This window comes from Charadrius vociferus, unplaced genomic scaffold (genome assembly GCF_000708025.1).
Source record: "Charadrius vociferus isolate BGI_N301 unplaced genomic scaffold, ASM70802v2 scaffold14, whole genome shotgun sequence".
Classification (NCBI taxonomy): Eukaryota; Metazoa; Chordata; class Aves; order Charadriiformes; family Charadriidae; genus Charadrius; species Charadrius vociferus.
The window spans coordinates 9,216,584-9,236,318 of record NW_009648876.1 but is presented as its reverse complement, the minus strand read 5'-3'; the positions used below and the strand labels follow the sequence as shown (position 1 = coordinate 9,236,318).

Below are 19,735 nucleotides of genomic sequence, written 5' to 3'. Positions count from 1 at the left end.
GGCCGTCCTCTTCGCCGGCTGGCCCTCCCCGGGCGCCCTCATGTTCCTGACGCTGCTCTGTGTCGCCTTGCTGGGTGAGCCTGGGGTAGTTGGGATGGGGGGCTGCACCCCTCGTCTGCTCCCTGTTGCCCCCCGTGCTCCCTCTTTTCCGTGTCACATCTGCCCTTCATTTCCTTCCCGTGCTTGCCTCTTCCCTCCAGAGCAGCTGGTTATTTACCAGGTCGGCGTCATCCCCAGTCAGTACTACGAGGTCCTGGGGAACAAGGACTTCTCCGGGTTCAAAACACTGACTGCCATGGCCCTGACTCTCATCGTGGTAAACTCCACGGTAAGACAGGCCAGAGGCTCCCGTGTCTTGGGGGAGGAGGGGAAGGCTGCCTATGGCTCCTGGCATGATCCTGGTGACAAAGGATCTAGATCTGCCCTTGCCCTGTTAGATAGCTACGTGTGGGATGGATCACTGGTCCAAACTGTTAGTTTTTATTTCATTTTGGGAAATGCTTGTTCTTCTCACATATCTCTTCTTGTCTGTCTCCTTGCCCTCATTCCAGCTAAAAAGCTTCGACCAGTTTATCTGCAACATGATGTACGTGAGCTGGAGAAAATCCCTCACCGAATACCTCCACAGCTGCTACTTCCAGGGCCAGGTCTACTACAGCCTGCACGTACTGCACGAGGACATCGATAACCCGTAGGCTGCCTGCGGCTTCTCTCAACCTCTTGCTTGGCTTCTCATGGGCTGCTCCATGCCTTTTCCTGACTTCTCTGTGTCTCTGGGTAGGGGCTTGAGCCCTAGAAGCTTTTGCAGTCTAGGTACAAATACCCTCATCGGCCCTGGGTGGGAGGTGGTACCTGTTGCTGGGATCTCCCATGTCTGCTGGACGTAATGTGTTTAGGAGTAGGATGTTTCTGTTGCGAGGAAAAAGGAGGCCCAGCAGAACAGGGATCTGGTGCCGCTATAAAACATGCTGTCAGCAAACTCAACCCTTGACACTCAGTGTGATGTTCAAAGTGCCTGTCTGGAGTCAGAGGGCACTGCCTCTCCCTGCTTTCACACAGCCACCACGTTAGGACAGTCCCTGTTGTTGTGTTTGAGCTTCAGCCACCAGAGTCTCCAGCTGAACACAGTTTTGTTTAGTTGGGTTTTTAGTGCTTTTAATAACCCATTGGAGCCACATCCAGGAAGGGCTTTGCTTTGCACTGTATGAGGGCTGCGTTTCCGCTTTCCTGTTCCTAGGATGGAAATGTCAGGGGTGACTTGAAATATGAGAGAAAGAAGGGACATTGGGTCCCTCCTTGCTTATCTTGGCCCACCTCGAGATCCCCTTCCAGTTTGCTTCATGCACTGTCCTGCTTACTGCAGAGCTGCTGATCCACCCGAGCTGTGCAGTGAAGGTGGAATGCCTGCCTTCCTCACAACTGCCTGATGACACTGGCCTTCCAGCCTTTTCTTGCACACAGGATGCTGCTGTCATAATTACACACTTTGAAGAGTTAAATATCCTACATTAGACGTCATGTGGGAGGTAGAAGCTTTCCCCCCGCCCCTCCAGAGTTTAAATAAGTTATTATTAAATACTTGCTGAAAAACTAGAAACCAGCGGATAACTTATTCCAAATTGTGTGGCTTTATACAGTTGTTTTGAGACCTCAAGCTCTCCTCTCCTGGAGGGGGCACCCCTGGTCTAGTCACTGCACTGGTGCCATCTCCTCCCACGTTGATGGAACCAGAGGGGACCAAGCGACCAAGCCCGAGGTCCCTGTGAGAAATAGCTGTCTTGCAGGGACTCCTAAGTGTTACTACTAGTGGTGACCTCAAGGAACTGAAGCAGCCTCTGTGCTTCTGCTGCCCAGTGCTCCTGGCTGCCTGTCTTTGTCCCTTCGTTGCGCAGCATGTGGTCTGTGTGGCTGCACAGTGAAATTGTGCTGGGTATCTCAGATGATTTTTTGTCCATATTATTTTTCAGCCAGACCTGTTCCCTGGCTGCTTCTGCTGGCCCAGTGCTAGGAGACAGCCCGAGTAAGAGCAGCCAGCTGTGCACAGGGGGAGCAGCAAGCAAGGAGAGGGCTTAGCTTGGGTCAAACAGCCCAGCCCTACTGCCAAACATGAAATCACAGCTTTGTGATGCTGATGCACTTTCCAGCTGCTGTCAAGGTTACTCCCACCCTCGTTAAATGTTCATTTCTGATAGTGTTTTGCAGTGGTATGGAGTTGCAAGGAGAGGTTAAAAAGCCATGCCTGTCACCAAGGCATGCAGCGCAGCACATTGGCCGTGGCCAGAAACTCCCGCACGCCTGTCTTTTCCTTTGGCGGGGCTGAGGGGGAAGGGGAGGACAGAGGCCCCTCACCACATGACTATCCTGCTCAGGTTTATTTTTAACCAGGGAATGTGTTCGCATTGTGCAGTGAAATGCGTGAGATAACTGGGTCACTCTGCTCCTCAGCGATAGACCCAGCTCTCCTGACCTTAGCAGACTGGATGTGTGGGATTGTTGCAGAGCATTTTTCATTACCACCTTGCTTCTGCTCAAACATACAATCTTATTTAGTGTGGGTTTTTTTGGTGCCACTACAAAAATTCTCTTCATCTTGCGATTCCTTGATGAGAATTTTTTCCCTGCATTGGGTACTTAGAGTGAACTAGAGCAACAAAGTGACTTCTAATTATGCAGTGCAAACCAAACTGAGTGTTAGATGCATGGTGTTACCCGTTTAGAAGGAATGAAGAGTAGGCTCTGAGTGGCATACAAACACTTGCAGCTCCGAGCAGGGCATTTGAGTTGATATTTCTATGTTATCATTGCATGTTGCTTAATGGCTCATAAAAGCAATATCCTGCTATGCGTCTATAGCACAACTTAAATTATAACTTTATGGGAATAATTACAGTATAAGGAAAAGGAAAAATGATGACTGTAAGGTCAGTCAGGGTGAGAGCTGCCCCAAAATTAAAGCCATTGCTGTTCCAGGACCGCAGAAGAGTTGAGAGATGAATGTCCTTGTGGTTATATCTGCACTGATGTTTAAGCAGGAGTCCAGCCTTGCTCTTCATTCTGGACTCCAGCATTCACCGTCATGGCCTTTCCACCTGTGCTTAGTGCATCAGACTGAAGCCCTCATCCATGTGCTCTCAACAGTTGAGGTGCTGAGGGAGTAATTATGCTGAAATCCTTTCTAGTTACCCCAAGTGCAACTGCTGCTCAGCAGTGGGGTGGATGGGACTTTAGGGTCTGTCACCCATGTGCCTGCTGCTGATAGGGTGAGGAGACTTGGTGTACTGCTGCCTGCTCTTGTGGGATGGGGGTGGGTGGAAGCACTTTCTTCCTTGCAGCAAAGGGACCAGGGGGCACTCCGTGTAGAGCAAAAGGACCAGCTACTGTGGAAGGGTGGCTTTGATGGAAGCATTTGCAAATATCCAACAGCTAGTGAAGGCCTGGCCTGTGACCTAGCCAGTCCTGGTAGTTCTGGTGCCTGAGACAGCAGCAGTATTGACTGTTTGGGAGAGAGTCAGTACTTTTTGGTAATACAGGGGTGGGTCCAGGAGAGGAGTAAAGAACTGTGATGCAGAGACCTTTAGCACAGAGTGGGATAATGTTGTTAAAAGTAGAACAAGGGGTTAATCTGAGGAACAAGGTGAAAGTAACAGCAGGAGCTGTTCTTCTTGGGTGCCAGGAAGGCCCTTGGGTGGGTGCTGCTGGGCCGTGGAAATTGTCTCCCACGGGGGAACAGGAGTCACAGCTGCAGGTCCCTCTCAGGCAGGGTTGTTCACCTGCACCCTGTCTGAAGTTCAGGCAGTGAAACAGCCTGGCTTATGCCTTATTAGGGAGTTAGTACTGGTTCTTGCTTCTGGGCTTTAACAGTGTCAATGGTTCTTTGTGTTGAGCAGGGACCAGCGCATCAGCCAGGATGTGGAGAGGTTCTGCAGGCAGCTCAGCTCCATGGCCAGCAAGCTCATCATCTCGCCCTTCACGCTGGCCTACTACACGTACCAGTGCTTCCACAGGTAAGGACCCATCCCGGCCCTGCTTCCATGCCTCTTTCCTAGGCTTGTTTTGGAGCCTGGCACCCACATTACTACTCCCCAGGTGGACTCTTGTATGTGTGGGTGAGTGGTCTCTGCACTGCAAAGGCAATTCTCCCTTTGAGATGCCGATGTGTGCAGTGCTGGCCCCCAAACCTCTGTGAAGGCCAAGAGGGGTAACAGTTGAATGCTCTGACTGCTTGAGACCAAGGATGATGCGGTGTCCTTTTGCTTCAATTATTAGCTGATCTCTCTTTCTCCTCCTCTGTAGCACAGGCTGGCTAGGCCCGGTGAGCATCTTTGGGTATTTCATCATCGGGACGATTGTCAACAAAGTATTGATGAGCCCAATTGTGTCTAAACTTGTGCAGCAGGAAAAACTGGAGGGGGATTTCAGGTGAGTCCCAGCAGAGCAGCATTTTCACTGCCTCTTGGCAATTCCTGCGAAAGCTGCATTTTTGTCCCCATTCGGTGCCATGTATGCAGCTACATCTCTTGTCCTTGACTTTCCCCACACTCAGAGAAACCTACCTGCACAGTGGTGCCCCAAAGTCCATGCACTGAGCCCCCGCCACCCCTTTCACTGCCCTGTGTCATGGCAGGCAGTGCCTGTGGTTCAGTCCTGGTTCAGTCTCCAGGTTCAGCCTCCAGGCTGCTTGCCTGGTCATTGCTGTTGCTGGTGCCTCTGCTAGGGCATTGGATGTGTAGAAGAAAGCCACACATGAAACTTCCTGCAGTTCAGTCAACTGCATCTACTGACAGAAATCAGGTTTCTGCTTCACCACCACCTTCATGAAGTGCCAAAACCATCACAGTCTTTCCATATGCTCTGTAAGTCATCACCTCCCCTTCTGCTGCAGGGTTGGCCAGGTGTGTGGCGGTGGCTTTGCAGCTTTCCCTGGGGTTCAGGGTATCCAGGGACAGCAGGAGAAGCTGGTGTGGCACAGGGAGCCCAGACCAGGGCAGTTGGTTGTGGTGATTCTGTATAGTGGAGATGCTGGGCTAGCAAACAGAAGGCCCAAGGGCTGAGAAGATGTCCACAGAGAGTGGGATACCAAACAAATGTGCCACTGAGCTGGCCGAGAATGATGTCACTTTGTGCTAAGCCTTGGTCTCTGGTGCCTTTTTGAGCCTGTTGAGTATTTCTGTCAAGAGATGCCTCAGGTCAGTGCTCTGACAGATGCAAGACAAGTTTCCTCTAGCAAAGATGTTGGCTACAGAATTTACTGGGCATTTGTGCACAATCCTGATGATGTTTTTCTGGGTTGTCCAGGTTCAAGCACATGCAGATTCGCGTCAATGCAGAACCAGCTGCTTTCTACAGGTTAGTAGTGTTCATTTCTTTACATCCTTGTAAGGATCCTTCCAGCTCGGAGCATCCTTGTTGTATTCATGTATCCCAAAGGAGTCCCAAGTCCTCTTGCTGCAGCCGGAGCTTTCTGTCCCCTCCATCCCGCTGCAGTGTCATACAGCCCTGACACTGTTCTCTTTTGCATTCTGCACATCTTCCGCCAGAAGTACTCCACAGCAAGTGGAGTGAACTATTTTTTCTCTGCCTCCCTTCTAACATCCCCAGAGGCCTGGTACAGATTTGGTACTAGCTTAGAGACCATTGCTGATGTTTTGCCAGGTCCTCACCTGGAAGATTGCTCGAGGTCTCATTGCATCTTGTCAGGATGTTCCCCTAGGGACTTGTTACAGGTTGCTTCTGGCCCCATCCTGCTGCTGCTCACCTGCGTGTCTCCTGTGGGTGTGCTAGCTGTTGCCTGGCCTCCTTACCTCTGCTTGCTCCTCTAGGTCAGCCTGTGCCCTGACCCTGCCAACACCGTACTGCTGCTCTCTGAATTTGCTCAGTGCCATTTACTCCAGAGCTGAGCACGCAGTCGGGAGCCCGGCAGCACCTCACCGCTTAGTGATGCCCTGAAATCTGTTGAACTGCTGCTTGAAGCCTTTAAGGTGTTTCACGGAAATGGCTAGAAACCGGGAAGAGGGCCATGGTTTTACTGTAGCTTGTGTTGAGGTGCCTGGTCAGTGACAGGAGGTCGTTGCTCCTCTCTTTTTATGTGTCCGCCTTTGCCCTCTGATTGTGAACTCGTGCTGTTTCCAGGAATTTAAGCAAGGAACAGCTGTCCTGTTTCTGGTCTCCCCTGCCTGTCATCTGTATTTGGCTCCTTCATGCTGTAGTGACTGAGCATTTCAAGTGTTGTAGTGTTGTCCCCAAAGTGGTTTGATTCAAAATCACCAATTTCATAAGGATTTATATTGACAGACAAGAAACTGTGATTTAAATAACTGAAATCAATTGTGGTTTACATTGGCAAATTTATTTCTTTGTGGACTGGTTGATTCTTATTGGTTGATGATAATTTTTCCTAATGGAGAAGATACTGTGATTATGTGCCCTCATTTAAGCTGCAGTACTTTTCCTTGCAATTTTGAAGTTTTTTATTCTATTACTAAGTAGAAAATGGAAAGTGAATTATTATACCAGAAAATGGAGTGTCTTACTTCAATACAGTTCATTAATAGAAAAGCTTCACTTGGTGGGAAACTAGAATTTAATTGAGTTGCACAAACCCAGGCATTTTCATGATATTAACCTTAATTAAAAATAAAGGAATTTTTTTAAAGTTGAATTCCTAGAATCCTGCAAGAGGAGGAGCGTGTGGTGAGTGACTGGTTTTGATTGCTGGACTTCTCTAGCTTGTGGAAGCTGTTAGATCTTGTCCTCTTGCACCTGCCTCACCATTGTTTTGGTAAACGAAGAAACAAAACCTGAGCACTGTCACCTTTTCACTTCTTTGTTTTCTAAGCCTTTGGCAAACTTACTTTAAAAGTGAACTGAATGGGAGGAAAAGCCAAAACCAATACAGCAATCTCTCCTCATCTGCAGAAGAAATAATATCTCTGGTCCCCGGTGCCTTCCTTGCCTTTACCTCCTTGTGTCCAAGGCTTTGTCCTTTCAGAATACTAAGCAGCAAAGATTGCAGCTCAGTAGTTACCTGAGATGGGTTGTAGGGCAGTAATGCCAAACTGAATTCTAACTGGAGGTATTTCTGAGGAAGAAAATGTATTTTTCTAAGAACTGAGAATCTTTAGAACTGAGACTCTTCAAAAATCTTAATTTGTATTTTTTTTTTTTTTTTTGTGCAGCTCCTGGCCCTATCTGCTTGGGCCCTAGTGACTCCCCCATTGCATGGACCGTGGTGGGAGCGTGGGTGTGTGCTGGGCACAAGCATGTGTTGGGTGGCAGAGGCAATAGCTGCTGTGGCAGGTGGGACTCTGGAGCGAGACGTGAAGCGTTCTCTGCATTTTGCCACCTGAGGGCAGCCCAGCCCTTGCAAAGGAGCAGAAGGAGCTGCCACGCTTGCTGAAGGTGGTGGTTTAGAGCTGAGATGTGCCTCCTTGCTACTGCCTCAGCCTGGCTGTGGGAGCATCACCACTAGCTCGGGTGGTAGACGACCCCCTGCTGCCTGCGGAGATACCCCTGGGAAAAGGGGGGCTGTGGGGCTGGGCTCACCCACACTGGGGGCTGCACTGCTCGGGGCTTGTCTGTGTCCCGGTCCTGCAGGGTGGGGAATGGGAAGAGGCAGACTGGGGCTGCTGACTGTGCAGGTGGTGTTGGCTTGCTGTCACCTCGCCTCTGTCCTCTCCTTTCTGGTTTCAGCTGTGTAGCAGTGCTGTCCCTCTTTTCCAGCCTGGCTCTGCTTGGAGAGTGTGTATGACCTTGTGTGTGCATTGCTCCAGGCTGGGGCCTCGCTGATAGTGTCTGGCCTTGCCTCATCTTCTGTATGCAACAGCAGCATCCACAGGCTCCGGGAGAAATTTGCAGGGCTGCTAGTTTCAGCCAGAGTGTTTTGGTGAAGCTCTTCAGGAAGGTGCTCTTGGCTGTTCAGTTCCTTCTCAACAAAGAGCTTTTTGCTTGGAGGCTGAGGTGCCAGACCCTTTCCAAGCTTCAGTCCTAAAGCCCATGCTTGGACTTCGTTGCAGTGCTCCTGGGATGTCTGTGGCATGTTGCAATCTTGTTTTACAGGGCTGGGCGAGTGGAGCACATGCGCACGGACCGGAGGCTGCAGAGCCTGCTGCAGACCCAGAGGGAGCTGATAGGCAAGGAGCTGTGGCTATACAGTGAGTGAGGAATTTGCGGGGTGAAGTGGGGCATGCGGTAGCTCCATTGCTGCAGCCCGCAGGCTTGGGAACCCTCCTGCTAGAGCAGCAGTGCTGGGTTTTTCTCTGCCACCTCTTGCTGGTGCATGAAAGCCCTGAGGGTGAACAGAGGGTGCCTCCTGCAGTCCTAAATTGGAATCCTGTTGTGAAAAAAAGCCTCTTGGAGAGCAAGGTTGTGGAGGACCCAACTAGGTCAGAGTCAGAGAACACAAGCCCCAAAAGGTGAATCTGCAGGAATCCATGCTATTTGTGGAGCAAGTGTTCAATGGCTGGGAAGAGGGGGAAGGGCTTGAGCTTTGGAGGAGAAGAATCTGTATATGTGGTTGGGAGCTGTGGAAACTTCTTTCCTGTATAGCTTATCCCTTGAGCATAGCTGTCCCCTGAAAATCTCCTTTCTCCCATTGTCACTGGGTCCAGGTTTGGGAGTTAAATGACCTCTTTAAAGACAGCTTTTCCTTGTCTCACCAGCATAGTGAGCTTCTGAGCAACGTAAGGGCGGGAGAGCCCTAAATGCAGGTGTCTCTGTGGGAGTTTGTGGTCTTAAGTCTTTCTGCCTGTCCTGTGCTCCAAGACAGACTTCACAGCCCCAGAGCATCGTTTTTGCCCTCCCTCCTGTTTCTTGTGGGTCAGCCAGGCCCCTGAAGAATAGAAACAACGAGGCTTTTGCCCTATGGTGGTTCCTGAGCTGTGTGTCTGCATGATGTTTCTCTACTCAGGGGCCTGCCCCAAAGTGCTCTTTGTTCGGCAAATGGATTTTCACCCTGGCGCTTGTGCTGTCCTGCAGAATGGGTTCTTCTGCTCTGGTGCATTGTGAAGGGCTGAGGCAAGACCATGGGTCTTTCTCAGACTGGGCTCATGGGCTGCACTTGAGCCTGGCTGGGACAGTGGTTCCCACCCTAACTCACTGTCTTCTCTCATTGTGCTTCTGCCCAGTTGGGATCAACACCTTTGACTACCTGGGCAGCATCCTGAGCTATGTGGTCATTGCCATTCCCATCTTTTCTGGAGTCTACGGTGACTTGAGTCCGACAGAGCTCAGCGCCCTCGTCAGCAAGGTGAGCGAAGGGCGATCTGCCCTACCCCGTTGTGGAGGGTGAGCGGTCACTGAGGATGGAGGTTTCGTGTGGGGCTGGTGACATCGGGGCTGGATAACCTGCAGCAATTGACCTTCAGGTTAGACTGTCCCTGTTCATGGTGGCATGGAAATGGGAGCTTGGAGCCAGCTGGTATATGATTAACTTGGGGGTGAGAGCTGTCAAGGGCACATCGATGTGTTTCCTAGCTCAGACCTCTGGGTCTAAGAAAAACAGGAGGTCAGAAAGCCTCTGGCTTTCAGCAGTGTGGGTGGGGATTGGGCCCACGCAGTGCTGCAGGTCCAGGTTATGCCCTGGGCTGCTGCCCATGGTGACCCTGGTCACCTGTGAGGCTGAGCTGGCTTGCATTTGCATTCCTGACTTGACTTGTTCTCAGATACTCAAAGCTGGCCTGTGATAGAGAATGCAGAGCTAAAAATAGCTAAATGGGCACTGCAGGCTGAGATACCCTGCTCTGAGCCAGATACAGTGCTGAGGCAGGGCTGGTGGCATGGATCTGCATGACTTAGATGGGGCAAGCGTGCTAGGCTCTGGGCTGGCCAGCAGGCGCTCTGCAAACACCATCCCTGGGTGGCAGAAGATGTATCCAAGTGGCAGAAACTGCTGTACGGAGCAGGGGAGCCCTGCTCCATCCAAATACGGTCATCATCTTCACTCCTGCCACCCTGGGTGACTTTTCCACCCCTCCTTTGTCTTGCTGGGACTGCTGATGTGGCCAAATGTCTAGACTCTTTGGCTGCCTCCTCGCAGCCATGGAGGAAGGGGCAGTGCCCCAGCTCAGCACTGACTCTTGGTCTGATGTGTGATTTCTCCCCAGAATGCCTTTGTTTCCATCTACCTCATCGGCTGCTTCAGCCAGCTCATAGATCTATCCAGCACCGTGACCGATGTTGCTGGCTACACACACAGGTGAGTTTCTCCACACGAAAGGAAAGTGTGGGACAAGACTCTGCCCAGGCCTGTGCTAAATAAATAAGAAACAGTTGCTTGTGAGCAAGCATGGACAAGTTTGGATATTGCAAGGAGGCTGCTGGTGTTGTTCCCGGCATTCATGCAAGCTCTTGTTTTTCTAGGATTGGTGAACTGCAGGAGACCTTGCTGAGCCTTGGCAGGAAAAAAAATGATAACTACTCAGAAGCCAAAGCCAGCTGGGATTTGGACAGGTGAGCGTCCTCTCAGCAACTGGTGGGCTTGCAGCTTAAGTGCCAGAGTGAGGGGCTGTCACGGGATGAAGGTGGCCCTTGGTGTCACAGCCTGTTGCCTGCAGTTGGCTGGAGCAGGCGGTGCTCGCTGATTTGTCATTCCCGGGGCACGTGGGGCAGGGCTGCTGTCACAAAGGCACAGGAGGTCTAAGGTGCCTGATCTTTGCCAGTTTCAGCATGATCTCTCACCCCCACATCTCTCCTCCTTTGTCTTGGTGGTGGCCCAGCAGCCGTTCTGGGGAGGACCCTGTGCCAAGGGACACAGCTTTCCTTCTGGAGCGAGTGACGCTCTCGGTGCCATCCACTGGCAAGCTACTCATCAAGGACTTGAGCCTCAGGATCTCACAAGGGAACAGTGTGATGATTGTGGGGAACACTGGCACAGGGAAGACATCTCTCCTGAGGGTCCTTGGGGGACTCTGGGAGACCACGCGGGGTAAGGATTGCTGCTTGCCACAGCCTTCTCTTTCTCAACCAGGGCTGCCCTGAGTTAGGAAGGGGACAGTGTGGGGTTGTGAGGCCAGTGCCACCTTGTGATGGTGAATGTGTCCCTGATGCATTGGGGCCAGCTCCGGCTCTCATTGCTTTGTGCTGTGTTGCAAGTATACCTTTTCAGGGATTTGTTGGCTACTTCACGGGGACGGACTGCACAGGGGGAGGTGGGGAGTTGCTGGCTGGCGCTGCAGGCTTGGCATGAGTGTGTCTCTGTGCAGGGAGCATCAAGATGCTGACCTGCTTTGGCCCCCGGGGAGTGGTGTTCCTGCCGCAGCGACCCTTCTTCACCGATGGAAGCCTGCGTGAGCAGGTGAGCCCAGGGGCTGCCTCTGCTCTGGTCCTGCTCCCAGCTGTGGTCGTGCCCTGCGAACCTGTGTGCTACAGAAAGGCCTGCAAGAGGGAGGATCCCTGTGGCTGCTCCTTCCCTCGTGCCTGAATTCATGCCACTGACATTGCATCTCTGATGGACTGTGTCCAGCTCCCTCTGACCTGGCTTCTTTTGCTCTGTTAAAACAGGTGATCTATCCCCTGAAGGAGATCTATCCAGTTTCAGGTATGTGTAAATTCATTAGAGCAATTAGCCAACCCTGTGTTGTCAGCTCCTTGTTCTGTACCCAGTGCATCTTCTCCCCTACCATGCCCCATCAGGAGCGCTCATCCATTTTGCTTTTGTTGCTCTCTGCTTTTCCCTGGAAGATTTACCTTAGTGTAGGTTAAGGTTGGCTCTGTGTTTCCTCCCTTTTGGGAGGAAACATATTATCTTGATAAGAAGATATTCTCTTGATGCAATGAGGACAAGGTTGCCATGCTCTGCATGTTGTGCTCAACACGTGATATATATTGGGGCACCTTGCTGTTGGGATACATCTGATCGGTCTGGCACAACCTGCCTTTGGGCAAGCCATGTTTTCCTTCATCTCGTTTTCCATCCACCTCCATCTTTCACTGTTCCTCTTTTTCAAATGATGTGTTGAGTGCTGTTGAGGTCAGACTACATGGATCTTTTCTTTCCCCCTTTTCCTAAGCCAGACCACATGTGGTCCACTGCAGCTTTCAGATGTCCAGGTTTAAGTTTCTGTCTGAGTGAAGCAGTGTTACATGCTGCTTTCAAACACTTGTGACTCATAGTCTTGCAGAGAGTAACCGCAGCCATCAGCTACCATTGTGGCTTTTCAGCAGCTTCAGAGAGGTCCATGGCAGATGCATAGCCCTTCTGCTCCGCTTCCACAGCTGCTGACTGTACCAGCTCAAGCGTATGTTCTGCTCCACAGCTGGTTTACCCTGAAGTTTTTCCCATCCCACATAAGGTCCTTTTGCTGGCTGTTCCCCGAGTCCTGCTCCCATGACTCCACCACCTGCAGTGCACAGTGGGCAGTCAGCCGTAAGAGAGCAGCTGGTGGGCAGGGCCTTGGCAAATGAAGGCTGCATCCTTGTGTTCTGTCTGTGTCTGTGACCATGAACTGAGCCAAGTCTCAGGTGTATCTGTCGAGTCCAGCTACCTTCTGGCATGCTGCTCACAGGCATGGTTAACATTTTTAAGGAAGGTCAGTCTTTGGAAGTTCTCTGTGCCAAAGCTCAGGACCTGGTATAGTTAAGTGGTTGAGTCATCTACACTGGACTTCAGGAGATCCTCCAAACCTTCCCTCCTGCCCCACCGATTCCTCCTTGCAGCTATGGCCTCAGCACACATTGCCTCTGCTTATGTTTTGTTGCTTTCTCGCCTAGGGTCTGCAGATGATGAGAGAATTGTGCGATTCCTGGAGCTGGCTGGGCTGGTAAGTCCCCAGTAGCACTGCTGCGTTCTTGCCTGGTGCTATCAGCAAGGGAAAAAGGGATGAGATTTTGTGGCAGCACAGCATGACTGTGTGCTGGACACATGCAGGGACACTGAAGCTGGGACAGAGCTGTGCATAGCACAGGCAGAGGAGGAGGGATACAGGTGGGCAAGGAGAGAGTAGCAGGAAGGGGCTGGTTATGCTCAGGGCTGGGGGCTGACAGAGCTGGGGGCTGCATTCACAAGTCTGCTGTGCTCTCTGCAGACTGATTTGCTGGCGAGGGCTGGAGGACTGGACGAGCAGGTGGACTGGAACTGGTAAGGGAGCTTGCCATCTGTGTGAATTTGGGTGATCGCTTTGGGTGGGGAACGCTTCTAAGCAGATGCACATTGCTGCTGGACTGATGAACACCTGTGTCCTGTGGGACATGAGCAGTATACAGGGGCACAGCCTTCATGCCCCAAGGATCAATGCCAATGATCACCAGCCATGCTGTTCTGCAGGCAGCTGTCTGTGCACAGGGGTGCAGAGCCAGTCCCAGTGTGGAGAGGGGCACCGGGGACACATAGGGAGAGTTGTTTGCTGAGGTCTCTGATGTCAGCAATCATAAGCCCTTCAGTAAACGAGCTCTTTTTGTTGAGGGAGATTTTGAATCTCAACCCTGCTGCAGGTATGACATCCTGTCCCCAGGGGAGATGCAGAGGCTCTCGTTTGCACGGCTCTTCTACCTCCAGCCAAAATATGCAGGTAAGTGAGTGACTGTGAAAGAAAAAAGGGGGGGGGGGGGGGGGAGGGAAGAAAAGGCAGGGCTTTTGGTGTAAAGAGAAGCTGGTACAGAAACAGCTCATGAAATCTCTTCTTTGATAGGAACATGCTTCATCTTGGCCATTATTTTAGCAGCATAACATGCAGAGGATTCGGGGGTGAAAACATTTCATTATCTGTGTGGAGGGTGGTAAATCAAGAGGCTGTATATAAGACGTTCTCTTCTTAGGGAGCTAGAGATTAATGTTCTTGGTCCAGGTCCAATGGCAGCTGAAGAAGCCCCTTCTCAGCATGCTTACCAGTTGCCACGTAAAGAAGCGTGCATGCTAGGGAGCGTAGTGTCAGCTGCTGTATCTGAAACTCATGAACCTCTGTAGGGTTGTGGAAGCAGTGTGGGAAATTTAGCTGTAATGCAGCAAAATAAGATGAGGAGCAGTGGGAGAAACAGTCTTGAGAGATGACAGAAGCAGCTCCCATTAGCAGATGAGGCTAATTCCTTTGCACGCCTAGATTGCTAGTGACTGCTGGAGGCTGGGGGGGGCTGTTGGAGGACTTGTTCTGAGGGCCAGGGTGGGTGTTAGTGGACAGAGCTGGTGTTGGTAGGATGTAGCCACACATAAGTACCTCTCTTCCCCTGAATCCCGCAGCACAGCTCAGTGTTGTCTGGGCAGAAGGAACTTGTGGCTTGCAAATTAAAAGCTGAAGAGATGATGTAAAACAAATGGAATTTATCTGCTCCAGATCTGTAGTATTTACCCTTAACTGACAGGAAGGTGCCTCATGCTGTCCTGGATGACCCAGGTGGGATCTGGCCCGGAGCGGTGCACAGGCTGCTGTGCAGCATGGTGTTCTGGCACACAGCCTGCCTTGAGAAGGTCGTGTCTTGGCTTTCATGACAGTGGGGATGAGGCAGTGGCTGACAACTGTTGAGGGAGAGGAATGAGGTGAATGGTGGTGTTCGGGTGAATGTGAGGGCTTGTGGGGAAGCACAGCTTTCCCAGTTGATTGACACAGCTGTGCCAGAGGAAAATTGGAGTCCTTAGGCCTTTCCTCACTTGCCCTCTGCAGATGCTTTTGGTGAACTCTGGTTAATATGTGAAATGTTCTGGGCAGTTGCTCTTTTGCCTAGGGGGAGATGACTGGGCAGGAGAGGATTTGTGGGGCTTACAACTTTTCTCTCAGTACTAGATGAAGCCACCAGTGCCCTGACAGAAGAGGTGGAGCATGAACTGTACCGCGTGTGCCTTCAGCTGGGCATGACACTGATCAGCGTGGGACACAGGGCCAGCCTGGAAAAGGTGAGATGGGGAGACAGTGCTCCACACCTCCCTGGTGGTGGCAAGACAGGGGAGGTAGAGAGGGTCCCTGGTGAGCAGAGGGGAGTGACTGAGGCTGGAGAGCCTCACTGTGGGAGGACATGCCCTTGTAGAGATACCCCTCAATCGTTGTGTTATTAAATTGCAGTTCCATAGCTGGATTTTGAAACTTCATGGAGAGGGAAGATGGGAGCTCACTCGATGCGAGAAGATGAAGCTGGGGAAGGATGCTGAAAAACATGCCCTTGTCTGGCCAGCCACAGAACCTGCACACCCATGGGAGAGCTCTGAATAGCAGACACGGAGCTGCTGAGCTAGCAACTGTCAACAAGGGATTCATCCAGTGCAAGACCAGTTCTGGATTTTGCTGATGGACACAGAGACGAGTCTGTGGGGTTTTGCCAGTAGCAGACATATCTATGCCATCCTTCTCCCAGCTCCCTTCTCCTGCTTACCCACCTCTCATGGGGGAAAGGGAATGGTAGGCTGCCCAAAGAGAAGATGCTGTGTCATGGGGCTTGTAGAAGCAATGGCCAGAGGAACCTCCACAAGTCCAGGATGCAGTGGTGCGAAGCTAGGATGCAGCCTCCTGTTCTGGCCTCTGTGCCTCGTTGGGATTTCTCTTTGATACGCAGCTCTGCAGAACAAACTTCTGTACCTGTTGGTCTGTTGAGGGTTGTGCTCCCCAGCAGGTGTCAAGGGATGCACTGGAAAGGGAGGAAAATGCTGGCACAGAGAAGGGGCATATCTCTGCTCTCCTTATAACACAGGGTTACAGGTCAAAGAAACATTTTTATATTAAAATCTGGGGCTTGTTTTCCAACAATGTTTATGGAGAAGAGTCAGTATTTGTTAACCAGACTGCTGCATCTTTTCCCTTTGGGGTTTGGTTTGAAGGAGATGCTTGTATATTGGCAATGGTCTTGGACTAGACTATTGCTGAAGAGCAGAGCAGGGGCGGGAGTAATATACCTGTCCAGGGCTCAGCATCCTGCCTTGCTGCTACCTCCACAGCTACTGCAAGGCGCAAGGAGCCCCAAGGAGGGCTTTTGGCCCTCTGTTTTTACTGAAGGAAACAGCTCGCTTCCCTTTACTCTTCTGCCTATGATGAGTCATGTTCTCTCCCCTGCCTCCCATAGGTGTGTGGAGAGAAGTTTTGAGGGTCTCTGTGTCGTGGAAATGTCACTCTGAGACTGCAGTGGAGGTACAGTCTCAAAGAACTTACTGGCGACCAGTTCTTAGTGACATTGCTGGATGTGGCCCCAGTTCTGCAGTGGAGGAGCAGGAGGTGGCTGCTGGCAGAGTCAAACTAGCAGCTCTTCTGCCCCTCCACCAGGCGCTTGTGTCCCTCTATGATCTGCTGCACAGCTTCATGGTCGTCCAGGGTGGTTAGGTCCCCGAGCTCACTGGCCTTGTCCTCCACGATTTTCCTTAGCACCCGACGCATAATCTTCCCCGAACGTGTCTTCGGCAGCCGGTGTGTGATCTGTGACAGGGAGGAGCAGAGCTAGGGCTAAAGGAAAGGGGTTGTCCAGGCTGCTGGGATGGGTGTTGGACCAGCCTGCACACGTTACCTGAACATGCTCTGGAGCTGCGTACTTAGCGATCTTCTTTGAGATCAGCTCCCGTAGCTCAGCAGTGAGAGTCTCCTGTGTGTAGCCACTGTCCTTCTTCAGCACAACAAACACGTAGGCTCCTGGCAGAAGGACCACCAGGTTGCTGAGCACGGAGTGCAGCATGGTCCTGAGAGCCAGTCTGGACCTAGTGCTGGGAGAGGTCCCTCTGTTGGTAGCCTCAGGGCATGCTCTGTAGCCTGAGCTGTAAGTGCTTTAGGCCATGGTGCTGCTGCTGCCTTATACAAAGTCCAGCTGGTGTCTCGTGTAGGTTGTCATGGCTGTGCCAAGATCCCCAATGACATTCTGGTGTTGGCACAGTGTTGCTCACAGGGGTTGGTGTGACAGTGCCACTTCCCACTGCACTGCTATAGCCCCAAGAGAGATGTTTCAGGGACAGGAAAGTAGGCATCTTACCTTCTCCCTTGACTTCATGTGGGTAGCTGATGACAGCAGACTCCGCCACTGCCACGTGGTGATTCTGGAAGAGAGCAGGGCTGGGATTTGGCTCAATGCTTTCGGCAGGCTGGCTGCCACATGGGAGCTGCCCTGGCCTGGCTTGGCTGCTACAGTCCATGGAAACGCAGAGAGATAAGGAAAGGCTTCACATGGCCTCTGCCCTTTTTCCTCCTTGCTTCAGCAAGTCTGTCTGCAAACATAAGTCTTTCCCCTGCCCCTGGCTGCTTTAGGCTTGCACCTTCTAGACCCTGTTCTGTGCCTTCAGGTTGCTCCACCAGGTCCCACAATCTTTACTGGCCCATGGATGCTCCTCCTTAACGTGCCCAGCTGCCACTTCGGGATTCACCCACTTACAGCATCAGCCTTATCAGGCTTTGTTCCTCGCTTGCTGCGAAGAGCAAGAAGGGAGGGGAGAGGGTGGGAAGCTGTTCCCCCAGGCACGCTGTGGTCCAGCACTGTACCCTGCTGCTACAGCAGCAGTGTATTTCTGTGGGTATTTCAAAGAGGCTTCCCTGAGCACCACCAGTGTGCCTTCTCTGCCCCCTTTATGCCCCCCCACCCCCTTACCACAACATCCTCTACTTCCGCTGTGCCCAGCCGGTGCCCGCTGATGTTAATGATGTCGTCCAGCCGTCCTGTCAGCTGGTAGTAGCCCTCACTGGTACGATACACACCATCCCCGGTGAAGAAAAATCCTGCAGTGGCCAGAATTGTGCCGTGGTCACTTGTTGCAGTAAGCACGTGAGCTGCTCGCTGCCCATGCCCTCACCTCACCCCCTTTCCTCTCTCCCCGTTGGCACCAGGGCTCATGTACTTTGCTCCTTCCTCAACTGCTATGGGGTGAAGGTGCCTCCCTTCCTTGTTAGCCTTCTGCCTCTGTTGGTACCTGCTCCATCATCAGGCTCCTTCCCTCATTATGCTGTGTGCTGGCTAATGGCTGGCCTGCCTCATCCCCACAAGCCAGCAGCACTTTGCTCCAGTGCCACTGCCTGTGGTCCTGCTGCTTCACCCCTTTGCTTCACATCAAGACACACACACACTCTTGGGCCTGCTTATTGCCTCTGGATGAGTGACAGAAGCTGACAGGGTCTGTAAGAGATGCACCAATAGTCCTCTCTGTGCTTGAGGGGACTCGGGGCAGAAGGACAAACACACTGCTCTAAAGCCACATGTGATCCAATGTGAACGGTAAGGGAGACCCGTTCCCAGGGCAGTGCTGAGGTATCAGGCATGGGGAGAAGGGCCTCAACACTGTGGAGAGTCTGTGGAAGAATAAAACAGCAGTACCAGCTTTCCTGAGTCCTGCCTTTGTGCCGAAAACCAGCAGGCAGACCTAACCAAACATCTCTGCAGTGACCTGCCACGTGTTTTCCTTACCTGGATAAGGAGTCAGATAGGTTTCCAGAAATCTCATGTGGTCATTGTAAATGGTTCGTGCCATACCTGGCCAGGCTTGTGAGATGCAAAGGGCTCCAGAAACATTGTTTTCCAGAAGGACATTTCCCTGTAAAATAGTTACCTTTTAGTAACCATAGCTGGCAGTATTTGGGATGTTTAGTCATTGCCTATTTAACAGCCCTAAGACAGAAATGTCAGGGAAGGCAGTGAGGAGAGTCCTGTGTCCCCAACTCCAATGGGACAGGCTCAGTCCCTCCCAGTAGGTGTCTGCAACCAGCTGCCTACTGTGGTAGGACACAGGGCCCCTCCAGGGAGGTTGGCTGTCCCTGCCCAGCTACCTCACCTTGAAAGGACATGTGCCAGGGAGCCCAAGCACAGCCTGTCTTGTCAGGACGAACCAAGCTAGGAAGCAACTCAACTTCTGCACTAGTTGGAAAAACAGCTTCATTGTTAGTCTCTTTCCAGTAAAGAAAGTTGCCATCTAGCAGAGGTGAGCAGGAAAGACACACTTACAGATCTCCACTCCTGTCAGCAAGTACATGCTGCAAGCACCTGGGGAAAAGCAGGCTGAGCCAGTGCCTGGGCTGCAGGTTATAAATGTACCTTGTCATCCATGAGGGAGGGCCTGATCCCAAAAAAGGGTCTCATAGCCATGCCCGGAAGGATTTCAGCTCCAGGATTGGAAGGACGGGGTGAGATACAGATGCCTCCGGTTTCTGAAGCAAAAGAAACTAATGCTTATCAAAGGCAGGGACAAGAGGAAAGCCAGGTAGCACTGCTTGGCCAACAGCCTTTGCCCTGGCCCTCACTGTACCCTGCCCGGACCACAGGCTGGGTTTGCCAGAGAGCTGGTGAAGGCTCTTTGCAGAAGGATGATCCTGCTCATTTAGTTCAACAGAGATCTGCTCCCTACCATCAACTCCCCTGTGTTTCTCTGGGTTAGCTTTAAAGGCCGTTTCTCTCTCTAACATTTTGGTGCCCATGGCTCCTTATGGCATTACTCATACGAGAGTGTCACTAACTGTTCCTGCTTGGCCAGCAAAGCAGCAGGTTACTCCAAAAGCCTGGGAGAGCAGAAGCTGGAATGAGGGGTTGTACGCATCTCACCAGTTTGCCACCACGTGTCCACTACTGGGCACCGTGTCTCGCCGACCACACGGAAGTACCACTCCCATGCCTCCTTGTTGATGGGTTCCCCCACTGCAAGGGGAAAGACAAGGGGACGGAGCTGAAAGATCAGGTCAAAGACACAGTTTCCCAGGGCCTGCTTGCATAGCCATCCCCAAATAGCAGTCTCCCCCCTTTCTGCTTCCACATGCTGCTGCTCTTGACATTCATGGGAAGAGGCCCAACCTGATGCCCAAGGAGCTGCTCCAGCCACCTCATGCCACCAGCAGTTACCTGAGCCGAGCACTTTGAGAGAAGAGCG

At 51.9% G+C, this 19,735-nt stretch overlaps 2 protein-coding genes across 2 annotated transcripts in view; one reads left to right on the top strand and one right to left on the bottom strand.

The window, feature by feature from the left end:
• The first annotated feature begins 40 nt into the window (after positions 1 to 40).
• On the top strand, positions 41 to 15,996 carry ABCD4 (ATP-binding cassette, sub-family D (ALD), member 4). Its single transcript, XM_009887028.1, has 19 exons — positions 41 to 74; positions 201 to 328; positions 552 to 691; positions 3,888 to 4,004; positions 4,294 to 4,419; positions 5,296 to 5,346; positions 8,056 to 8,150; positions 9,123 to 9,244; positions 10,101 to 10,192; positions 10,357 to 10,446; positions 10,713 to 10,921; positions 11,199 to 11,290; positions 11,497 to 11,533; positions 12,706 to 12,755; positions 13,020 to 13,072; positions 13,426 to 13,502; positions 14,703 to 14,818; positions 14,985 to 15,083; positions 15,976 to 15,996. The coding sequence occupies exons 1-19, from the start codon at positions 41 to 43 to the stop codon at positions 15,994 to 15,996; spliced, it is 1,749 nt and encodes a 582-aa protein (XP_009885330.1).
• A 149-nt stretch (positions 15,997 to 16,145) lies between these two features.
• The window catches only part of LOC104288252 (acetyl-coenzyme A synthetase 2-like, mitochondrial), an 11,267-nt gene continuing 7,677 nt past the window's right edge, over positions 16,146 to 19,735 (bottom strand). Inside the window, 8 exon segments of the mRNA XM_009887026.1 lie at positions 16,146 to 16,322; positions 16,411 to 16,532; positions 16,867 to 16,930; positions 17,476 to 17,603; positions 18,286 to 18,412; positions 18,910 to 19,022; positions 19,414 to 19,506; positions 19,708 to 19,735. The exon segment at positions 19,708 to 19,735 is cut by the window's right edge and continues 26 nt beyond it. Coding sequence (XP_009885328.1) covers positions 16,146 to 16,322; positions 16,411 to 16,532; positions 16,867 to 16,930; positions 17,476 to 17,603; positions 18,286 to 18,412; positions 18,910 to 19,022; positions 19,414 to 19,506; positions 19,708 to 19,735 — 852 coding nt within the window.